The 21,578-nt window shown below is 49.2% G+C and overlaps 1 protein-coding gene across 6 annotated transcripts in view; it reads left to right on the plus strand.

Moving 5' to 3' along the window:
• The first annotated feature begins 2,781 nt into the window (after positions 1 to 2,781).
• B4GALT1 (beta-1,4-galactosyltransferase 1) overlaps positions 2,782 to 21,578 on the plus strand; it is a 49,803-nt gene continuing 31,006 nt past the window's right edge. For 3 of the 6 annotated variants that reach the window (XR_010841954.1, XM_067041368.1, XM_059072795.2), the window contains exon 1: positions 2,897 to 3,484. Coding sequence is in view for 5 of the 6 variants with exons in the window: in XM_067041368.1 (XP_066897469.1) it covers positions 3,067 to 3,484 (418 nt within the window). In the remaining variant the exon portion in view is untranslated. Of the gene's footprint in view, positions 3,485 to 21,578 lie in introns of all 6 variants that reach the window. The other 3 variants (XM_059072790.2, XM_059072789.2, XM_067041367.1) reach the window with 3 other exon arrangements.

Consider the following 21,578-nt stretch of genomic DNA (forward strand, 5'->3'; position numbering starts at 1 on the left):
TCTATGTCCATCCCAATCTCCCAATTCATCCCACCCTCCCCTTCCCCCCATTGATGTCCATACATTTGTTCTCTACATCTGTGTCTCTATTTCTGCCTTGCAAACTGGTTCATCTGTACCGTTTTTCTAGATTCCACATTGTTTTTCTCTTTCTGACTTACTTCATTCTGTATGACAGTCTAGGCATAGACTGTTGGGGCCAGCTTCACCCTCACCAGTTCCCTGGTGAACGACTCTTGAATTTGTGTTCTAACTACAATAGTTCTTCCCCTCTCCCCTTCCCACATTATCAAGATGATCATAAGCATTCATTAACAGGTATTTTAACAAATATCTATTCAGTGCCAACTATGTGTCCAGTTCATTTCTAGGAGCTGAAGATATAGTAGTGAACAAGAGAGAAAGTTCTTGCACTCATGCAGCTGATCTTCTAATGAGAGAGACAGACAACAAACAATAAATTAAATGTATAATTCTGGGTAGTGATACCTACTCTGAAAAAAATCAAGCAGGTTAAGCAGCTTTGGGTGGGGGACTATTCTACATAGTGTAGTCTGAGAAGACCTCTCTCATAAGGTGACATCTGAGAGATCTGAATGAAGTATGGGGCTAAGTATTTCATAAGTGTTTCAGGCTAAGTGAACAGCAAGTACACAAAGGTCCTGAGGCAGGAAGAAACAGGGCAAGTTCAAGGAATAGCAGCAGTTAAGTCAGTGTGGCCAAAGTATGTAGAGGATGGTAGAGGGTGATAGGAGAAGAGGGTGGGGAATAGAGAGAGAAACCAGATTAGACAGGGCTTCTACAAATTTGGAGTTCGTTCTCAATAAAATGGCATGAATTGATTTACACTTACAAAGTTCTCCCTAGCTGCTGTTTGGAGAATAGACTGGGGAGGGGGCATGGTGGAGGTAGAAGCAGGGTGACCAAGTAGGAGGCTACCTTATAACCCAGGTCAACATGATGGTGGCTTGGTCCAGGACAGTTACAGCAGAGTTAGCAAGTGGTTAATTCTGATAATTTGAAGGTAGCACTGACAAGACTTGCTGAGGGATTGGAAATGGCATTTAAGAATAAGAATAGCACATTGAGGACACCTTTTAGGTTCAGGGCTTGGGGGAAATGGATGAACAACAGTGCCATTCTCTGAGGTAAGTAAGAATGGGGGTGGAGTGTAGGGAGTAGGTGCTGATTTTGAGATGCCAGTAAGAGAGGCAGTGGAATATGAGTTGGTTGGTCAGGGCTGGAGATGGAAACTTTTGCAGTCATCGGCATACAGATGTTACTGAATATAAATCACTCTTTTCTGTGTAGACAGAAAAGAGCATCATGGACTATGGCCTGGGGCCTTCAACAACCAGGGAAGAGAGAAGCCCAGAAAAGAGACAGAGGAGTGGCCAGTGAAATGAGGAAGATCAGAAAAGCCTGATGTCCAGGAAGCCAAGTGAAGAAAGTAGATTGTGTGTGATCACAACCACATGTCAACTCCTGAGCCTCAGTTTTCTCATCCGTGAAATGGTGAGAGTAACAACTGCCCACTTCATGGTGTTGTTAGGATTGAGGCAATATATGTAAAGCAGTTACACTTGTGTCTGACTGGTATATAGGAAACTCTCAGTCTATGGTAGCATTGTTATTATTTCCTCCACTTCAGAGTAGGCTTTCACAGCCCTCAGCTTCCCCATCCACATAAGTGACAGCACCTCCATGGGTCCTCCTCAGAAATGCGGTGTCCCTGCTCACTCAGGCAACCAGGTGGGCCTGATGAGTGGCCTCTGGGTCAAATTTGAACCAAGCGACTACAGTGCCTAAACCTCTCACCCACACAGCTTCCAGCCCTTACTTGCAAATCAACAAGTGGTAAATAAAGGTTTTAGAGCCGGAATTCTGCCTCTGCCTCTCACCAGCTGTGGGATCCTAAGCAAGCTTCTTAACCTTCCTGAGCCTTGAATTCTATCTTAAAATGGGAACAATTCCTACTTCATGACATTGTGTCCAGGCCCGCACAGACTGTAAATAAAGCCGGCTGCTCTCCTGCATGGCGGCGTGGGAGTCACTGGGGCTCTTTGACACCCTCCCACGCAGTGCATGGCATGGGATGCGCTAGAAGAAGCACCCACGCATCCCCACAACCGAGCTGGGCGGGTCTCTGGGATCCCCAAACTTGGGCTGTAGGACAGTGAGCTCAGAGACGTGGAGACTCGTCCACCTTCTTTTCCGCAGGGCGCCGGATGAGCCGCGCCTAGTTGCTGGGCCCCCACCTCGGTAGAGGGGCCTAGCTCGCCCAAGGGAGGGGGTTCCGAACATCCCAGAGACTCCTCTTCCGCTGTCCTACCTCCTGCTGGGCGTCGAAGCCATTTCCTGGGCAACCCTTCTCCGCCCCTCTTCCTGACCCTCCCCCCAGGCCTACCGAGGTCCACCGTCAGGAAAGCCGCTGCGGTCCCCGACCCCTCAAGACCACGACCAGTCTGCTCTGTTCTCCCTCCTCTCTGACGCCGCGCTGCAGGCCCAGGCGCATAACCCAGCCCTTCAGCACCGCAGGAAGTGGCGGCGCCTCTCGGGGGCAGCTCAGAGGAAGATGAGGAGGAGGAAACGCGGCTTAGTAGGGACCGAAGCCCCACGGGGCAGGCTGCGGAGGAGGGCTGCGTGAGGACCCGAGAGCTCAGCTCTAAGGCTGCGGGCTGCCCACTGCCGCAACGAACGGCTCCGCCCCTGCGGCCCACCCTCCACAGGCCCCGCCCCTCAGCTCGGCCCCGCCCCGGACGGCCCCGCCCCCAGCTCCTGTCCCGCAAACGCGGCTCCTACCGGCGGCCCTGCCCCCGCCCCGCTGGCGGCCTCGGCCTCGGCCCCGCCCCCGTCCGCGCCAGCTCCTCAGCAGCACTTTGCTCCCTGGGCTGCTGAGCCGGCCAGTGTCTGAGTTCCGCCGCCTGCCCGCCGGCGCCGCTCCCTCGCCTCCTCCCCTGATCCCTCCCCCAATTGCAGTGGTCTGGCAGTGTCTGGCCGGCGGCCCGCGGGCGGGCCGCCCTCCCCGCGGTAGCCCACCCCCCCTCTTAAAGCGGCGGCGGGAAGATGAGGTTTCGGGAGCCGCTCCTGGGCGGCAGCGCCGCGATGCCGGGCGCGTCCCTGCAACGGGCCTGCCGCCTGCTCGTGGCTGTCTGCGCGCTGCATCTTGGCGTCACCCTCGTCTACTACCTGGTCGGCCGCGACCTGAGCCGCCTGCCTCAGCTGGTCGGAGTCCCCACACCGCTGCAGGGCAGCTCTAACGGCGCCGCCGCCATCGGGCAGCCCTCCGGGGAGTTCCGGCCCCGAGGGGCCGCACCGCCGCCGCCTTTGCGCACCTCTTCCAAGCCTCGTTTGGGTGGCGCCTCCAACCCAGACGCGGACTCTCGCCCCGGCCCCGGCCCCGGGAGCAACTTGACTTCGGCCCCAGTGCCCCCCGCCACAGCACTGTCGCTGCCCGCATGCCCTGAGGAGTCCCCGCTGCTCGGTAAGGTACCACGCACGTTCGCCCATGCCCTCTTCCTCGACAGCCAGTCAGTCTCCCTATTCCGGATCAGAGCCCCTAATCCCAAATAGGTTCCGGGCTGGATGGGGGTGAGAGGTTGGGAGGTGAGTCCCTTCGGATTCATGCTGGAGGCTGGGTCGGGGACGGTTTACGTAAGCCGTAGCCACCGCCACCCACCCACCCCCGATCCCAGAACGGGAGAAGGCCTTGGAGACTTCCCTGCCCTGGCCCAAGCCTCAAGAAGTTTTGGGAGTTTGAGTCTGCTTAGAACTCGGAGCAGCCTTCGCTCTGCTAACTCTGGTAGGGACTACAAGGCAGCTAGCTCAGAGTAACCCGCTCTCTCTAGTTGGAACGCTGATGATGAGGCCTCCAGGAGGGAAGGGAGCAGACCTCCCAGGTCACATCTCCTGTCTTCACATAGAACCACTGTCTCCTGAGTGTGGGTTAACCCTTTTCCTAAGCTTTTGGGCAAGTGACTTGTCCCTAAACCTCTGGTTTTTCATCTGTTAAAAGGGAATAATAAGTGGTACCTGTTTCAGGGGGGTGTTTTGGAAGATTAGACTAAACAGTGTAAACAAGCGTTTACAAGAATGAGGGTAAGTAAGCCCTCAGTAAATTGTCACTATTGTGTTCAGTTCCTCCTCTGCGTAGATCCCTGCCCTGGGGCCCTCCTACCCTGCTTCCTGCCCTTGTAGCTTTCCAAAAGCAGGGCCCTCCCGGGGGCCGAGGGTTTTTGTACCAGTATAATGTGTGTACCCTGGGAGCTGGAGGGCTAAAATATAATCAGTTAGCACCAAGTTGTCCCTTCCTGGTAGCAGCAGCCTGGAGTCTCAGGTATCTTGCCCAGATGATCTGAACCGGGACTCCAGCCTGTTTCAGCACAAGCAGAGAGCTTGGGTCGGTGGGTTTGCATTCCTTATGTCATGAGGAGGCTGAGCCCATGCCCACCGGGACCTCCCTTGACCTGTATCCACAGGCAGTCAGGCCCAAGGCAGCCACAGGTTGCTCCCAAGATTACCAGGCAGGTGGCTGCTCAGTTTCAATGCCAGGGTGTAGAGAATGTCGTTCTGAGTGAGGGGCCCTGGCAGGAGGGCAGGCATCCTGCCAGTAGGAGCTCTGTCACTTTTTCACAGAGCTCGGACAGAGCAGGCCTCCTACACACTCTTGCTCAATTTCTCCAATAATTACTTCAATATTTTCATATCAAGTTTGGGAGGATGCTCCTGGAATTGTTCAGACATGAACTGTGGTAATAAAGGGGACTTTTTTCTTTTTTAAGCAGAAACTTGAATTCTTTTGGACTTGATGGTTAGTCTGGGAAGCAGACTGGTCCTGTAAAATGAAATGGAATCTTTGCCATGCTGCTAAGTGTCTGACCTCAGGCATGTTACAGAGTTCCTCAGAGTCTCTTTCTCTTGTGTAAAATGGGGTTGTCCATGCTTAACTCACAGAGTTATTTTTAGGACTGAATGAGATTGTGTATGTTAAGTACATGGCAAATAGGACCTGGGACTTGAAGTTTCATTTTCTCAGACTCTGGAAATGGCTGTGAACAGCAGAGAAGGAGGAAGAGGGTTGGTGAGTTCTCAGACCCCAGAGAGGCCAGATTTTGATCTTTTTAATTGTTTTTAATTGTTGCCTGGATATTATGTAGAAGGAAAGAGAAATTAATTAGTAAATTAAAGGAAAGTACCCCCAAAGTTCATTCGATTGGTGTTTGAGGTGTAGGATCTTCTCAATGAATCATGAGAGGCAGTGGTGGCCCACCTTGGTGTTGCCCAGTGATTGGGTGACAAGTTACTGCTGTTTCTGCGTTGACTCTGAACTGGCGGCACAAACAGACTTCCTGAGAGATACCGTTTTGGAGGGCGAGGGGAGAGGCCCTGGGCTTTCTGTAGCTTGTCCGCCTTTGTGTGACATGCATGGGACCGTGACGTTTCGGCTGCTGCGGAGGTAGCCCCGGAAGGTGAGGGTGGAGTGTTTTTCTTCACTTTTATTGAGCCCTTGGGTTTGAGGGTTGGGTGCTCTCTAAGTGGAGGCTTCTGGTTAGGAGAGAGCCTTGAGAAAGCTGAAAGTCTCCTGGGGAGTGTGTGGGCTGGGGGAGTCAAGCCCATCTGTTCAGCTGGGCAGGTGTCAGCCAAAGCCATTGCATGGTGGTTTTGAGGTTGGTGGGAGAAAGCATCCGTGGGGTTTAAAGCTGTGGCCTTTTCACTACTTGCAGTTCCTTTCCACAGCTGGGCTCTACTTTCTGGTGTCCAAGGGTCTATGCCAGATGCTGTGATCCCTCCGGGCTGGTAGGTGGTGGGTAACGGGCATGCCCTTCCCTGCAGGAGCCAGGCGCCAGACTGGGCTCTGACTGGTCACTGTTGGATCTGTCCTGGGTTGTTAGAGCCTCAGGATAGACTTCAGGTAGACTTGGGTTTGAATCCTGCCTGTGTCTACACTGTGCATTAGGGCAGGTTGCAGTGTTTGGAGCCATAGTAGGCTCTAACCCGGGACACCTGCTGGGCTGATGTGAGGCTTTCAGGAGTGAGGGCTGCAGGGGAAAGGTGGGTCTTTCCTGAGGATTCCTGCAAGTTCCCTAGGGAGTTCTCCCCGGGAGTCCAGGCCTGTAGGCGCTGTCGTCTTGGCCCTTGGGCTGTGCAGCATCTCACTGACCATGGCAGTGAGGCTCCCTTTTTTCGGGCAGCCTGGGTGTTTGCCTGAGAAGTAGTCAGCCTGGGAGGAGCAGCAGCCTTACGTTGAGTTACTTTTCCCGGAATGAATGTTTATCTCTGCTTAGATTTGGCGGCAGCTCCACGTGACTTGACCAGCACTGGCGCTGCTGCTGCCTGCCCAGAGAGGGGCTGGCTGGGGGCGGGGTCGGGGCAGTACTTCAGGTAGGACTGGTTAGGGGAGGCTGGGCTGACCTGGACAGTTGGTACAGTCTATGGGTGGGAGGCGGGCGGTGGTGAGTATAGGACTGCCTAAACCCGAGGCCCCTCTTGCCCAGCTATGCTTTGAAGAGAGCCTCTTCCTTTGTTCAGAAAAGGGCTCTGATCTAGAGGTGGGCACCAGAGAGTCATGGGCACCAGAGAGTCATGGGCACCAGGGAGTCATGGGCACCTGGGCCAGCAAACAGCTACAGGTAGCCAGGGCCCTGGGAGAGCACTTATCCGTGAGCCGTTTTCCCCAGGTTTCATGGGGGTTGTCAGCCGAGCCTCTGCCATGGTTTGTACCCTTGGCAAGACAGAGCACTTGCTGGGTGTCTGCCGGGCTCTCGGCTGTCAGGTGTTTCTCTACCAGCAAACTGTTCCCGCTTCTCCCCCTCCCCCCATATGCACACATGTGGACACAAGCACGCTGAGGACATCTGTCTTGGCCTCAGCTCCGGAAAGGGCTCTCTCTCTTCTTTGGGATGAGTCTTAGAGCCTTATCACCTTCTGGCTTGGGGTGGAGCCTCATCCTGGGGGTTGGGGAGGCACCAGGAGCCTCCCCTGTGTCCAGATCTTTAAGCTTTGGGAGGTTAAGTAACTAGTCTTTTAAACCAGTTTTGTCCTGTTGCTTTTCCTGGGGAAAATAATTTCTTGACCTACACACAGACATGCCTTCTTGTCTAACAGTCTGAGGTGGAGAAATACCCTCCATGACTATTTGGCTCACTTTTTTCCACTCAGCCTGATGGTCGCAGAAGTGTCTCCTGCCTGTTGTAATTTGTCCCAGACGCTGAGCAAGCACAGGGGCCTCCACCTGATGAACCAGGTGCAAGTTCCTTGGGTTACAGGTTGCAAGAGCCACATGTGAGATTGGACTCAAACTGCAGCATCTTGGAACCACAGCATCCCAGGATGGGTCTCCTCAGTTCCCTGGCCCCCATCCCACATTGTGCTAGAGGGGAAGGGTCTTGCCTCAGGCCATACAGCCAGGCAGTAGCCAGCTGGGGCTGGAAAAACCAGGTATCCTGCTTCCCAGTCTAATGCTTTTCCTTAAAGTTATTGCCCAGTAGACACTTAGTGCAGAGGCTCAGGGCAGCCTAATGTGGCATTGAGTTTGGGAAGATCCCTGCTAGGTGTGTCTGTGGGTCCATCTGAGAGGTGTGATAAGGTGACAGCTTTCCTGGATTCAACAATATGCCTGTGCTAGGCTGAGCGCTAGAGCTACAGAGAGGGAGATGACAAAATGCCTTCTCTTTTGGAACTCAGAATTTAGGTAGAGGAGGCATAATTTAACCATGCCGATGTCATTTAGGGAAGCCAGAGTGTGTGCATGTATGTTTAGTCTCTGCCTCCCTAGCCCCATCCCCTTTCCTTCCTTTTTTCCTTCTTTCTTTCCCTTATTCAGAAACCCAGAGTTGGTATTAAAGTTCTCCAGTCCCGGTTTTATCTGATTGTGTGAAAATGTTCCTCAAATTTCTGAAGCCGTGCATTAGCTCTGTGGGTAATCTTTAACTTGCTGCTTTATAATGACTATAATGGTACATCAGCAGCCATATGGTTGGGTATTATGGTCTTTGGATAGCAGCAGAGTAGGGATTTCCAGGCTGGGGCTAGACTAATTTATGGTTTGGGAAAGACTGGACAGTTAATGCCCAGGCAGTCCCAGCCATTCCGTGGATTCCACCCTGGGGACCTTCCAGACTTTGGGGGCAGGGCCAGGAGGCTCATACCCTTCGGGCTCAGCTGGGCTCTGGATGTGTCTGAAAGGGGCCCAGGCATCCTGTGGCCAAGTCAAACCTGGTGATTTCTTCACTGACCATTTACCCAGTGCCTCCTATGCCTTTTTCCCTGCTCAGTGTTCTTTGCCTGTACTTGATAAGAAGCAGAGACTGAAATTCTGCTTGAATCCATGTCCACCTGGAAATTCCAGTTATTCTTATCTGGTTAAGCAGCAGATAAGACAAATAGTCCTCCCTTGCAGCTAACTCCCTTAAGGTGCCTCTGCTGTGGCCATTTTACCTTTGCCTCTGGTACTGCCCATGTGGCCCAGGTGATGAGGTCACTGTAAGCCAGACCCTGACTCCTGGGGAGTTAACAAGGCATGAGATTGGATTCGGTGATCTCCACAGGGTCCCTCCTGTCCCTTAACTTGGCGAGGGATCCTGAGAGCCAGACTGTGGCTGTGGTTGCAAAAGCCTCAGTTGTGAGGCCCTCTGTGTTTACCTGGGCCTACGAAGGTCGCCGGCTTGGAGGAAAGATCTTGGATCCTTTTCTAAAGGTCAGAGACCTCCAGGTTGGAAGGTTGTGGTGGCTTGGGGGGTAGGGGACAGGGTCTGGCGGGGAGCTGGTTCTGGGAGAACGTGGCCTAAAGGGATTCGTCCTGAGGAGGCAGAAGGGCTGAGTCACACGCTCAGTGTTTCAGGTTCTACTTTTCAGCCTGGCTCAGCCCGCCCCTTCCTTGCACAAATGAAGGCTAGGGGCTGTATTACTGGCTGTTGCTGAATTCTTTGGCAGTGATTTTAATGTCTGGTCTGGGTGTGTAACGTAGCTGCTTCTCTTTCCCCCTGCCGCCTCTCCAAGCCCCTCACAAAGTCCTGAGAGAGAGGAGGATTTGTCTCCCTGGGATGCCAGAGGCCAGGGTTGTGGGTCTTTGCTTTTGCCTGTTTTTTTGAGGAGCGGGTAATATCTTCCCCCTTTTTGTAAAAAGAAATGCAGGCTCATTGAAAACCATTTGAGAAGTTAAAAGAGGTTGGAAAGCACATCTATATTCCTATCACCTAGAGGACGCATGTTGGCAAATTTCCTGCTAGTCTTTTTTCTTGTACATGTTTCAGAATTTAGTTGTTACCTTTATAGATGGATAGATAGATTGGTATAGATAGATATAGATATAGATAGCCTGGTGTCCAGGATTTTTCCCTTAAGATTCTGTCACAGGCTTGGTCCTACACCTTTAAAAACAACAAAGGGTATAACTTTTATTATTCAACTGTTGCCGAACACACATACAGATAGTTTTTGTTTTTTTCTTAGTGGTCCAGTGAGGCTCATGCCTAAAGCTTTAGGTACTTTTTGGATTGTTTCCATAGTAGAGTTTTTTTTTTTTTTTTTTTTTTTGCGGTATGCGGGCCTCTCACTGTTGTGGCCTCTCCCGTTGCGGAGCACAGGTTCCGGACGCGCAGGCCTAGCGGCCATGGCTCACGGGCTTAGGTGCTCCGCGGCATGTGGGATCTTCCCGGACCAGGGCACGAACCCGTGTCTCCCGCATCGGCAGGCGGATTCTCAACCACTGCGCCACCAGGGAAGCCCCATAGTAGAGTTTTTTAAAAAGGAAGAAAAGGGGATGAATGCTTTTTGAGAAGGGCTTGGTTTTTAAACCAGTCTTACTAAAGGATAGACCCATTGAAAATTTCAGGTTTGCTTAGTGGTGGTAGATGAACATCATTTATTGCTGAATAAAAGATGTGTCTAGAATTCTGATTAAAAACTAGGTGCAGGAAGCGCTTGGGGCAGGGGCAGAGGGCCAGGTTGCAGGACGGACTGTACAGCGGGGGTAATGCCCTACGAGCCAGCTTCCTCAGGGATTGCTCCATTTGTCTCCTTAGCAGCCAAGTCCCTGGGGCTGGCTTACGTGCACCGTGGCCCTGGAGCCATGGTGCTGGGTGAGCACCAGTGCTAACCCAGTGCTGCTGACATGACTGAGATGTGACCGTGTCCACAGGAGGTGTAGGAACAAGCTAGCAAACCAGGTTCTGAAACATACAGCACAGTTCTCCTACCTCCAGAGGGTCCGGAGATCTGGAGAAGGGCCAGGAGGTGAGAACCTTTAGGTTTCTGGGAATTCCTTTCAGGAGAAGCCTCAGAGACCAGCAGAGCTGGCGCTCAGGCTCATCGCAAGGCGCCTATTTTGAAGTTACGCCACTTTGAATGTCCTCACTGGAGCTAAATTCTCCTCTTCTGAGGGGCACTTTCGATTGGGACTCTGCCGAGGGTCACTGGCCCAGAGCCCGTGGGTCAAGGGGGAGGCTGCACTGCGGGAAGGGGCAGGGTATGTCAGACCAGCGTGACCAGTAGGGCGTGAGGTCAGGCTCCTTCCTGCCTCACCACGTGGGTCTCCAGGTCCTGGGGAGGGGCCCTGGCAGGGGTTTCAGTAACTACCTGGCCTCATGTCAGGTTGCATTCTGAAAATGCCTTTAAACATTTATTTAAAAGTTTCTTCCTGTTTTGAATAATGTCCTTTTGCCTTTGACGTTCCTGAAACTGAACTGCAGAGCTGTCGTTGTGTTTCAGGACACCACCAGCTTGAAAAAACAGGAAAGGACTCCCAGTTAGGGTGGACCTAGGGAAACTGGTATTTGCAATATAGGAGCTCAGACACTGGCGTGGAAGTGTTAGGTAGCTCCTGTCATTCAGATGATCGCTTCAGGCAGCCTGGGCAGGGTCCCCGCCTGGCTGAGAATGGGTAGACTTGAATCTTTGCTCCAAAGTCAGAAGGGCACCTGCCCCCGAGGAAGAGGATGAATGGGGACTCATTTGCTCATTCAGCAAACTTTTCTTGGTAACTACATTATATGAAGCATAGGAGACAGACATGAGCAAGGGCTGGCCCCCGCTCTCGGGGAGCCCCTCAGCAGTGGACAGATCCTGGCAAAGAGAGGACGAAGCGTGGGTGTTCCCAGGGCACTAAGGAGGTACAGGGAGCTGGATGGGTGGTCTGGGCCAGGGCCAGGGTCAAAATGAAGGGCCTTTCTTCCAAGCACTGATTTTTAGCATCCCTGTCTCTCAGCATGTTTGAACAGTCTCCCTGGTTGGGAGGGGCAGGGGTCTACTGCCTGTCATGTGCTCTAGTTGCTGTTACACGGGGAGACTGCCATAACCGAAGTCCCAGCTGTTGCATGCAGTCGCCGGCAGGGCAGGAGAGGACAGGAAGTAGAGGCGGTGTGAAGGGAAGATGATAAACGAGAGAGAAGATGGTGTAGCTGGGACCGTGCTGGACAAGGGAAGGCTGAGGATAGCTAGACTGAGGGACCCACGGGAGGAAGGAGAAGGGAAGAGGTCAGAAGGAGGTGCTTGTGGTCTGCAGAGCATGGCGGTGAGCCTCGAGGGCCTCTGGAGCGAGGATTCTGAATTCTGGTTCTAGCTCATTAGATCATTTCGGGCAAACCCCGACTGCCTTGGTCCCTTCTCCCCTCTCTGAAGTTTGAGTCATGCTAAACCTGTTGGTCTTTAGTGCCCTTCCTCTTGTTCCTCCTGGAGTCTAGTCTAGGGGTGGAGGGAAATCCTGGTCATATCTGCAACGTGAAAGCCCTCTGAGAGTTGCTGTGAGGCTCATTACCCACTCCCCATTTCAGGGGTCTTGTGGTGAGGCTTCTGCTGCAGATTTTGTCATCTCTGTTTAAACAGGCATAAAGATTTTTAGGTGGGTGACCTTTGAAATGGCATGGGTAGTGTTTCTTTCTGTCATGCTGACTAGCTGTGTGATTTGGGAAAGTTGTTATTCTCCTTGAGCCTCACTGCTCTCCCCTGTAAAATGAGGATAATAAAGGCACCTCATAGATGTTGTGAAGTTAATAGGCACAAAAGGGCCTGAAACAGTGCCTAACACAGAATAAGCTCCAAATATATGTTGTCTTTTATTGGTAGTACTAATAGTTCTTATTTGTGAAGATTTTGGCATTGGCTTTGTAGGATTTCTTCTTCTTCCGTTTTCGATTGAAAATGCAATGTCACCACATTAAATGTTTAAAAATATATCATTTTACTCCCTACCATTGTAACAAAACATGCATCTACCACTGTAACAAAACTTGCCATTACTTTCCAAATGCATACATGTGTTACACTGTTGCAACCATAGTGTGAACTATTTTGCCTTCTGCTATATTTGTTCAACATTATCTTATAAACTGTTATGTTGCTTATAATTATCAGAATTATTTTTAGTAGCTGCTGTCTAAAATCCTTATGGCTATTCCCTTAGCGTTCAACATCACGTTTCACCATCACAGATCATCTTGAACATCTTTGCTGCATATAGCTCCTTGCTTCAGTTGAACTATTTCCTGGGGATAAATTCCTAGAGGGGAATTTCCAGGCCAGAGGATATGGTCATCTTTAGGACACTGGTTCACACGGCCACTTTGCTTTCCTGGAGGGCTGGAATAATCCACAGGCCCTAAATTGTAAATTCCAGGGCCAGGGATATGGGCTTTTAAAGAGTGTGGATTCCAAGAGAGAGTCAGATTTATCTGGAGTCTCACCCTTATACTCTCAGCTCTCTGTGTGTGAGTGTGTGTGAAGTTCCCTGTGTAGGACACTGCAGCTGCTCTGGACATGAGGCTTTTCCTACAAGCCATTGCTTCTGGGCAGTTCCTGCTGAGGTTACTGGGTATCCACAAAGGAGCCTTACGGGTGGCTCTTTCTATACTTCACAAACCTTTGCCCAAAATGTTGATTTACACAGCATAAGGACCTTTCCTTCTTCCTTTATTTGTGGAGTCAAACCTGTAGATTGGGGGCAGATGCTAGCTTTAAAAGCTTGGCTTTAAAATGTTGTTGATCTAAAACTTTGCAGGTTGGTTGCTGGAAACACTGCATGCAGAACCCATGTTTGACTCTAATGGGTTAGCCTGGGCACCTGACCATTTACCCCATGCAGACGAACTCTGATCTGACAGCCCTGGTTTATGGGATCCAGACATGGGGCCCAAATGAAGAAAGGCCTTTAAATTATATTGGGTATAAATAAGTTGATCAGTAGCCCAAGGTCTGCAAACATGAATTGCCATTTCTGTCCCTGTAGCCACCCCCCATGCACATGCCTCTTTTGTAGACAAACAGGAGCCTGCTACTTGCATAAATGTAGGAATGGCTTTAGAGCTAGTGATGTCAGTGACCAAAGGTTTACAGACTCAATAGATGGAGTGCATTCAACCTGTGACAGCTGCTCCATTCATCTTGTAGCCCCTCCACGTGTCCTCTCTTCTGCTGCATTCCTCAGCAATCAGCTGTGACTTAACAGGGTACTCTCAGGGGTCCATTTGGAACTAGGCCAGAGCTGCTGTCAAGCATCTTGTTCCTGGGGGACCCAGGGCAAGAATTCCTTCCTGTGTAAAGTGGAGAGATAATTCTTACCTCAGAGGTCTGATAAGAGGATTGGACGAGATGAGGTACTTGGTAATGGCAGTACTTTGTCTTTTGATCAGTGCATCCCCCTTGGGCAGCAAAGGCATACATTCAACACAGTAGACTGCAGGGTAAAATTTTTTTCAAATGAAGTTTTTTCCTGCTGCCCTGGGGCAGTGAAGAGAAGGAGGAAGAGGTCTGAGACTCTAACCACAGTTTAGGGACAGGGTTTAGCCTGGAGCCAGAGTTTGGTAGAGATATTGGCCTGGCTTATCTGAACAGACCCCAGGCCACAAGGAGAAGCCTCCATCTTGTTGAATCCACAACACTGGGAACCTGGAGTGCAGGTTGCCGTGTCTTAGGCATGCCAGGATTCTGTGGTTGTCCAGAGCCTTCCCTTCTCCAGGCGGACATTGTTCGTCAGTGTCCTGGGGAGAGGCCATCACAGATTATATGTAGCTCAGTGGTCGGCGGGAGGAGCTGGAGGGAGCATTGGATATTTGGTGGAGTCTCAGGAGATAAGAAAAGGGCTGTGTTAAAAAAAAAAAATGAGGGCTGGACATAGGTGGACTTAGGCTGGGCTGCCCAGTGACCTATACCACTGTGTTGTTAGACCACCTAAGACACAGGCCTGTAGATCACCTGTCTTTACTCTACCCAGGGGCTGGTGATGGAAGCCAGGATGCCAAGCCCTGAAGTTCAGTTTTGACACCAACCTACTGAGTGATCTGAAAGAAGTCACGTTCTCTCACTGGGCCTCACTTTGCGCATCTATAAAACGAGATGAGGGGGTTGGCCTGGATATTCTCCGGAGTCTCTTCCTGCCTGGGAGTTCTGATGTAGCCTTGTACTCCTGCCTAATACAGTTTAATGTCTTGGCCGCAGGTGGGCCAGCCGTGTAGAGCTGGGTGACTGTCAGTGGACCCTGAGCCAGGATTAAGTCAGTTACTGGACAGATCCACACCCAGCTGACCCTTCCAGCAATTACAGTTTCTAGGCCCCAAGTCACAAATAAATTGGTCAGCTTGAAAACCCAATCAGTGGGAGCTGCTGTGAATCTTACGTTCTAGGCTCCAGCAATAATCACATCAACCACTCCTACAACAGGTAATGCTTACTCAGCACTTACTGACATGGCAAGTGTGGGAAAAGTACTACATATGCATTATTTTCAGTAACTCTCACAGCAACTCTTTCTTGCCTAATTGACCTGGTTAGACCTTCCAGCACATTGTGGAATAGATGCAGTAAGAGAGGACATCCTTGTCTTTTTTCTGATCTTAGGGGGAAAACATTCAGTCTTTCACATTCAGTCTTTAAGTATGATGTTAGCAGTGGGATTTTTTTTTTTTTTTTTTTTTAATGATACGCGGCAGTTGGACTCTCAACCACTGCACCACCAGGGAAGCCCAGCAGTGGGATTTTTGCAGATGCTCTTTATCAGGTGAGGAATTTCCCTTCTGTTCCTAGTTTGTTTATCATGAATCAGTGTTGATGTGTTTGTCAAATGCTTTTCTGCATCTGTTGAGATGGTCATGTGATTTTTGTCATTTGTCATTCTATTGATACGGTGTTTTTCAGGTATAAATCAAACTTGAATCCCTGGGATAAATCCCACTTGGTTGTGGTGTGTCATCCTTTTTATATGCTGCTTGCTTCAGTTTACTAATATTTTTGTTGAGAATTCTTATTCATAAGAGATATTGATCTATAGGGATTTTTTTTCCAGCTTTATTGAGGTATAATTGGCAAATAAATCTGTAGTTTTCCTTCTCGTCCGTCTCATGATGTCTTTGTCTGAATTTGGTATCAAGGTAACACAGCCTCACAGAATAAGTAGTGATGTGTTCCCTCCTTTTCAGTTTTGGGGAGAGTTTGTGAGGGTTGTATTAATTCTTCTTTAAATTTCTGGTAGAATTCACTAGTGTGACCATCTGGGCCTGGGCTTTTATTTGTGGGAAGCTTTTTGATTACTGATTCAATTTCTTTATTTGTTCTAGGTGTATTCAGATTTTCTTTTTATTCTTAAGTCAGTTTTGGTAGTTTGTGTCTTCCTAGAAATTTGTCTACTTCATCTAAGTCATCTAATTTGTTGGCATACAGTTATTCATAGTATTCCCTCTAATCCTTTTTATTACTCTAAGGTTGTTAGGAATATTTCTGCTTTCATTCCCAACTTTAATAATTTGGTCTTCTCTCTTTTTTTTTTCTTGGTTAGTCTAGCCAAAAGTATGGCATTTTTGTTGATCTTTTCAAAGAACCAATTTTGGGTTCATGGATTTTCTCTATTATTTTTCTCTTCTCTATTTCATTAATTTCTGCTCTAATCTGTATTATCTTCTTACTTCTGTTTTGCTTTAGCTTTGGGTGTAGCTTGCTTTTCTTTTTCTTAAAACCCTTTTTAAGGTGGAAGGTTAGGTTATTGATTTGGGATCTAAAGATCACATACTTTTAACATTTTAATACATACTGTCAAATTGCCCTCCAGTTTAGCCTCATCAGCAGTGTATGAGAGGTGCCTGTTTCCCACACAGGATGTTATCAGTCTTTTTACATTTGTCAATATGATGGTCAAGTGTGGTATCTTGTTTTAGTTTGTTTCTCTGATTACTGATGGTGTTGAGCAAATTTCATGTGTTAGTTGGCCATTCGTATTTCTTCTGTAAATTACTTGTTAATATTTTTACCCATTTTTCTATTAGTTTTTGAAATAAGTTTATAGGAGTTTTTAATACTATGGATATTACTCCTTTATTATATATAATTTGCAAATATGATCTCCATGTGTCACATGTCTTTTAATGTTACCTCTGGTATCTTTGATCATACAAAAGTTTTATGTATTTAAGTCTGCCTTTTCCTTTATGACTTCAGGTTGTTTTGCACTTAGGAGGGTCTTCATCATCCCAAGATTGTTTATTTATTTTTTTTGTGGTACGTGGGCCTCTCACTGTTGTGACCTCTCCCGTTGCGGAGCACAGGCTCCGGATGCGCAGGCCCAGAGGCCATGGCTCACGGGCGCAGCCGCTCCGCGGCATGTGGGATCTTCCCGGACCAGGGCACGAACCCGTGTCCCCTGCATCGGCAGGCGGACTCTCAACCACTGCGCCACCAGGGAAGCCCCATCCCAAGATTGTAAAAATTTTCTTTTGTATTCTTTTCTTTTTTTAAAAAAATTTCATTTATTTATTTCTGGCTGCGTTGGGTCTTCATTGCTGCACGCAGGCTTTCTCTAGTTGCAGTGAGCAGGGACTACTCTTTGTTGTGGTGTGCGGGCTTCTCATCGCGGTAGCTTCTCTTGTTGTGGAGCACGGGCTCTAAACGTGCGGGCTTCAGTAGTTGTGGCCCTTGGGTTCTAGAGCGCAGGCTCAGTAGTTATGGCGCACGGGCTTAGTTGCTTCGCGGCATGTGGGATCTTCCCGGACCAGGGCTCGAACCCGTGTCCCCTGCGTTGGCAGGTGGACTCTCAACCACTGCGCCACCAGGGAAGCCCCTGACACTTGTTTGTATTACACGACACTGACAGTATTGAAGAGTGCGGGCCAGTTGTTTTGTAAAGGCCCCTCAATTTGAGTCTGTCTGATGTTTCCTTGTGATGAGGTTCAGGTTATGCCTTGAATAAGAATACCAGTGAACGATGCTGAGTTTTTCTCGGTACATAATATCTGGAGGCACATGCTGTTAATTCATTCCTTACTGGCCATGTGAACTTTGATCATTTCATTATGGTGATGCCTGCTGTTTCTCCATTATTAAGTTTGCTATTTTACCCCTTTTGATTAAAATGTGTCTTATGGGCATTTACTTTGAGATTATGTAAATACCTTGTTATTCCTCAAACTTTCATCCATTGGTTTTTAGTGCCTATTGATGGTTCTTACCTGAATTATTATTATTATGGTGGTTGGTGATCTATCATTGCTTCTACATTTATTAGTTGGCATTTTCCTGTGAGGAAGAGTTTTCCCATTTCCCTATTTTCATATATTAGTACAGAGTTACAGATTCTTACTTTATTCAATAGTTCATAATCCTTTACTAACATTATTTATTTTGGTGCTTAGACTGTCCCAGCTTTGGCCAATGAGATCCCCTTCAAGCTGGCTTCTGTGTCATTTTGACATATCCCTTCATTCTTTGAGCATTTCCTTTCTTTTAGGCAAATCAAGATGTTCCAGGGCTTCCCTGGTGGCGCAGTGGTTGAGAGTCCGCCTGCCGATGCAGGGGACGCGGGTTCGTGCCCTGGTCCGGGGGGCTCCCACATGCCGCGGAGCGGCTGGGCCCGTGGGCCATGGCCGCTGGGCCTGCGCGTCCGGAGCCTGTGCTCCGCGGCGGGAGAGGCCGAAGCGGTGAGAGGCCCGCATACCGCAAAAAAAAAAAAAAAAAAAGATGTTCCAGGCTCCTCTTGTTAATTCTCTGACCCAGCCCTGGAATCAGCCACTTCTCCAATGAGCACTATTTCTTTTTAGTAGATAATGGTATTTAGAAACTAAGAGCTGGGCTCCAGATGCTCACCCTTGATTATAAGGTCCATCCACATTACCGTGTGTAATCTAGTGTCTGTGGTGTTCATCCCAATTTTCTCTCTCCATTAATGGTAGACGCCCACACTGCCTTCAACACTGCCTTCACACATAATGCTGTAAGGAACGGCCTTCTACATGTCCTTTATGGACCTATGTGTGTATTTAGGCTGCTTCGAGGGTGCCAGATATGGGTCCAGAATGGCTGCCCCCATTTATGTTTCCACCAGCAGAGCAAGAGCGACTCTACAAATACTTGGCATTAACCAACTTCCTAATTTTTGCCAAATGCGTAGATACAATGGGTGAGCTCTTTTTTTAAAAAAAAATTAATTTACTTGACTGCGTTGAGTCTTAGTTGCAGCATGCAGGATCTTTCATTGCGGTGCATGGGCCTCTCTCTCTAGTTGTGGCATGCGGGCTCTAGGGTGTGCGGGCTTAGTTGCCCAGCGGCATGTGGGATCTTAGTTCCCTGACCAGGGATCGAACCCGTGTTCCCTGTATGGGAAGGCAGATTCTTAACCCCTGGACCACCAGGAAAGTCCCTGGGTAAGCTCTTGTCTTAACTTTGTTTTCCCTGATTTCAAATGAGCTGGAGCATCTTTTCATATGCTTGATGGCCTTTGGGATTCTTCTTTGGTAAATTGCTTATTCATAATAATTCTTTGGCTGTTTTTTCACAGGGACTCATATTTTTCTTGATGACATGGAAGGTTTCCTTATACATCCTGGATACTAATCCCTTGCGGGTCTCAGACACTGCAGACCTCTTCTCTCAATCTGTCCGCTCTCTGTTTGCTTTGCCCATGTTATCTTTTGTTTGAACAGAAGACTTTTTTCCCCATTGGTTTGTGCATTCTCTCACCAGTACTCTTTTTCTGTAACTATGTTAATACCCTTAGTCCCTCGGCATTTTAAATGTGCTGGTATAATTTAACTCTGCTGATTCTCCTCAGCAGTCTGTCTTATGACTTTTAGCCTCTATTAAATTCTATTAAGAATGACTTTGCCTCTTAGAGTGTAAGGCCCGCACACAAGTATTATTCATATATTTATTCAGCAAATACATGTTGTAGACCTACTGTGCGTTAGGCACTGTGCTATATTACAGAAAAGGTTTAGAGGTTATAAAACGTGCCTGTGGCTTTTCAGAGGTGGAGCCGGGATTTGAATCCTGGTCTGTGACCTTTCCTATCATGCTGCTTCCCTTGGAAATTGCATTTGGTTCCTATAGAACTGTGTGTCAAATTTCTACATCTTTTCTAACAAATGGCCTAAGAAGGTGCAGAGCAAAGTGTTCTCCCGCAGAATCCTGAGGAGGGGAAAGTAATCAAGAAAGGAATGGAGGGGCTTCCCTAGTGGCGCAGTGGTTGAGAATACGCCTGCTGATGAAGGGGACACAGGTTCGTGCCCCGGTCCGGGAAGATCCCACATGCCGTGGAGTGGCTGGTCCTGTGAGCCGTAGCCGCTGAGCCTGTGCGTCCGGAGCCTGTGCTCCTCAACGGGAGAGGCCACAACAGCGAGAGGCCCACGTACCGCAAAAAAAAGAAAGAAAGAAAGAAAGAAAGAAAGGAATGGAGGTAAATGTGGCTCTGGCCATCCTGGGCCTGGCAGGCCCGGGGCCTACCTGCTGGTGACTGACCCCAGGCTGAGAGTGCAGGACCCGGAGGAGACTGGGAGGCTGCCTTAGCCTGCAGAGGAAGGTCTTAAAATAACGCCCAGGCCTGTATCATCAAGTCCTTCCTGAGAAGCCCAAACCATCCTTTTTAGAAGTGCTCTAGTTCTAAGGGGCGAGAGATACAGCACGATCATCCTGGGGCTAATTTCCAGGCAAGTTGGCCTCCCGAGCCTTTCCTGGTAGTGATAACTGTGGGCTGGCGCAGTTTTCACAAATTCCAGTGGAGGGAGGGCAGCCAGTCAGGAGAAGTGCTGGGTGAGGAGGAAATCTGCGTTTGGGCCGGAACCAAAGAAAGCAGAAATTCCTCCTGGGACAGTTTTTCCCCAGGGGACAAACACTGGGAATCCTGTTTACTGGGCTTTAAAAGCCTTGATCCCTGGGCACTGCTTCTTGACCTCAGGCCTTGCATCTCTGTGGTTCCACTGCTGGTGGAAACCTCCTTGGGTCACCCCAGGACAGACGTGTACTGTTATGCCCCGAGTTCTGGGGTCTCCCAGGGTTTACCAGTGCTTTATCCTTGTTTCTACTGCCCCCTTGAATTCTGAGCCATGACTGTGTATGTATAGAAATGCACTTGAGAAGGGTTTAGATCAGTGATGTCACATCAGGTTCACTTTTAGGCTCCTTGGATCAGTTGGTGGCTTGCTGCAATCCCCACGGATTCTGAACCCTAGGATTCTGAGACAGAATCCCCATGGGCACAGTGGAGGGGGAGTAGAGGGGAACGTGAGCTGTAATCTGTTGTCTGCTGTGTAGATGCATCCATGAACAGCAGAACCCTAAAGGATTAATAAGGAAAAGATAAGGACGGCTTTTTTGCAAATCCAAGAGTGTCCTTGAGGAAGCCTGTAGTCTCTCTGGCCTTCAGTTTCCCATATGTGTAACGCTGGGGTTGAAATATAATTCTCGAGGTCCCTCCAGCCCTGGTCTGCCAGGATTATCCACAGGTCTGTTTCAGGGTGGATCCTGACCCTTCGAGGTGATGGAATCTGACCTTGACTTTACTCCCTTAGGTTTAGGCCTTGGTACCCTTGGTAACAGGATCCTGGACTGAACGACCACCCAAGGCTTTTCTGGTGATCTTAATGACCCATATTAGACTTTGAGCTTTGGGGTTATTCTCTCAAGGAACAAGTGGTATTTGGTGAAATGCCTGTTTGCTGTGGCAGTGTGAGGTTTAGGTGAGGAAATAGCAACAGTTTCATTAGGAGGTTAGGCTGTCCACTGCCACACAGTCTCAAATTATAGGTCTAGAATCTGGAGGAAACTCATTTAAAATTGAGGGCAGGGGATGTGCCTGTAGATCATGAATCAGGTACTATACCTGGAAACGAAAGGCATCTTTGGAGCCCGGAAAGGAGAGTGTTCTTGCCCTTGGTCGCCTTGGGTGTAGGTGTGTGCTTAGGACAGCAATCTAGACTCTCAAGCATCACGTAGGCAAGATGGTTCCCTACTCTGCTAGTTCACATTCTTACCTCGTAGTGAATAAGTGCTGTGGGGTCACCACACGTTTGTGCAGCCTGTTCTGCCAGAAACTGTCCCAAGTACAAAAAGGAATGGTGTACAACTCCTGACCTCAAGGAGATGAGGGTCTGCTGGAAGAAGCAGGGAGGTAGACTGGCGGGGGTGGCGGGGGCTTGGATGCGTGCTTATGAAGGTTGTGATGTTGGTACGTAAAGGGTGTTCGTAGGCATCTGGAGCAGGGACCAGTTGGCCTGAGGGAGTTGGGAAAAGCTTTGAAGTTCAAAGTTTGAACTTTGAAGGACTGTTCCCATACCTACTTCACAAAGGTTTTTGAGGTAACTTATAAGAATACACACCATAACAAGGGTCAA

This window comes from Kogia breviceps, chromosome 8, assembly GCF_026419965.1.
Source record: "Kogia breviceps isolate mKogBre1 chromosome 8, mKogBre1 haplotype 1, whole genome shotgun sequence".
Lineage (NCBI taxonomy): Eukaryota > Metazoa > Chordata > Mammalia > Artiodactyla > Physeteridae > Kogia > Kogia breviceps.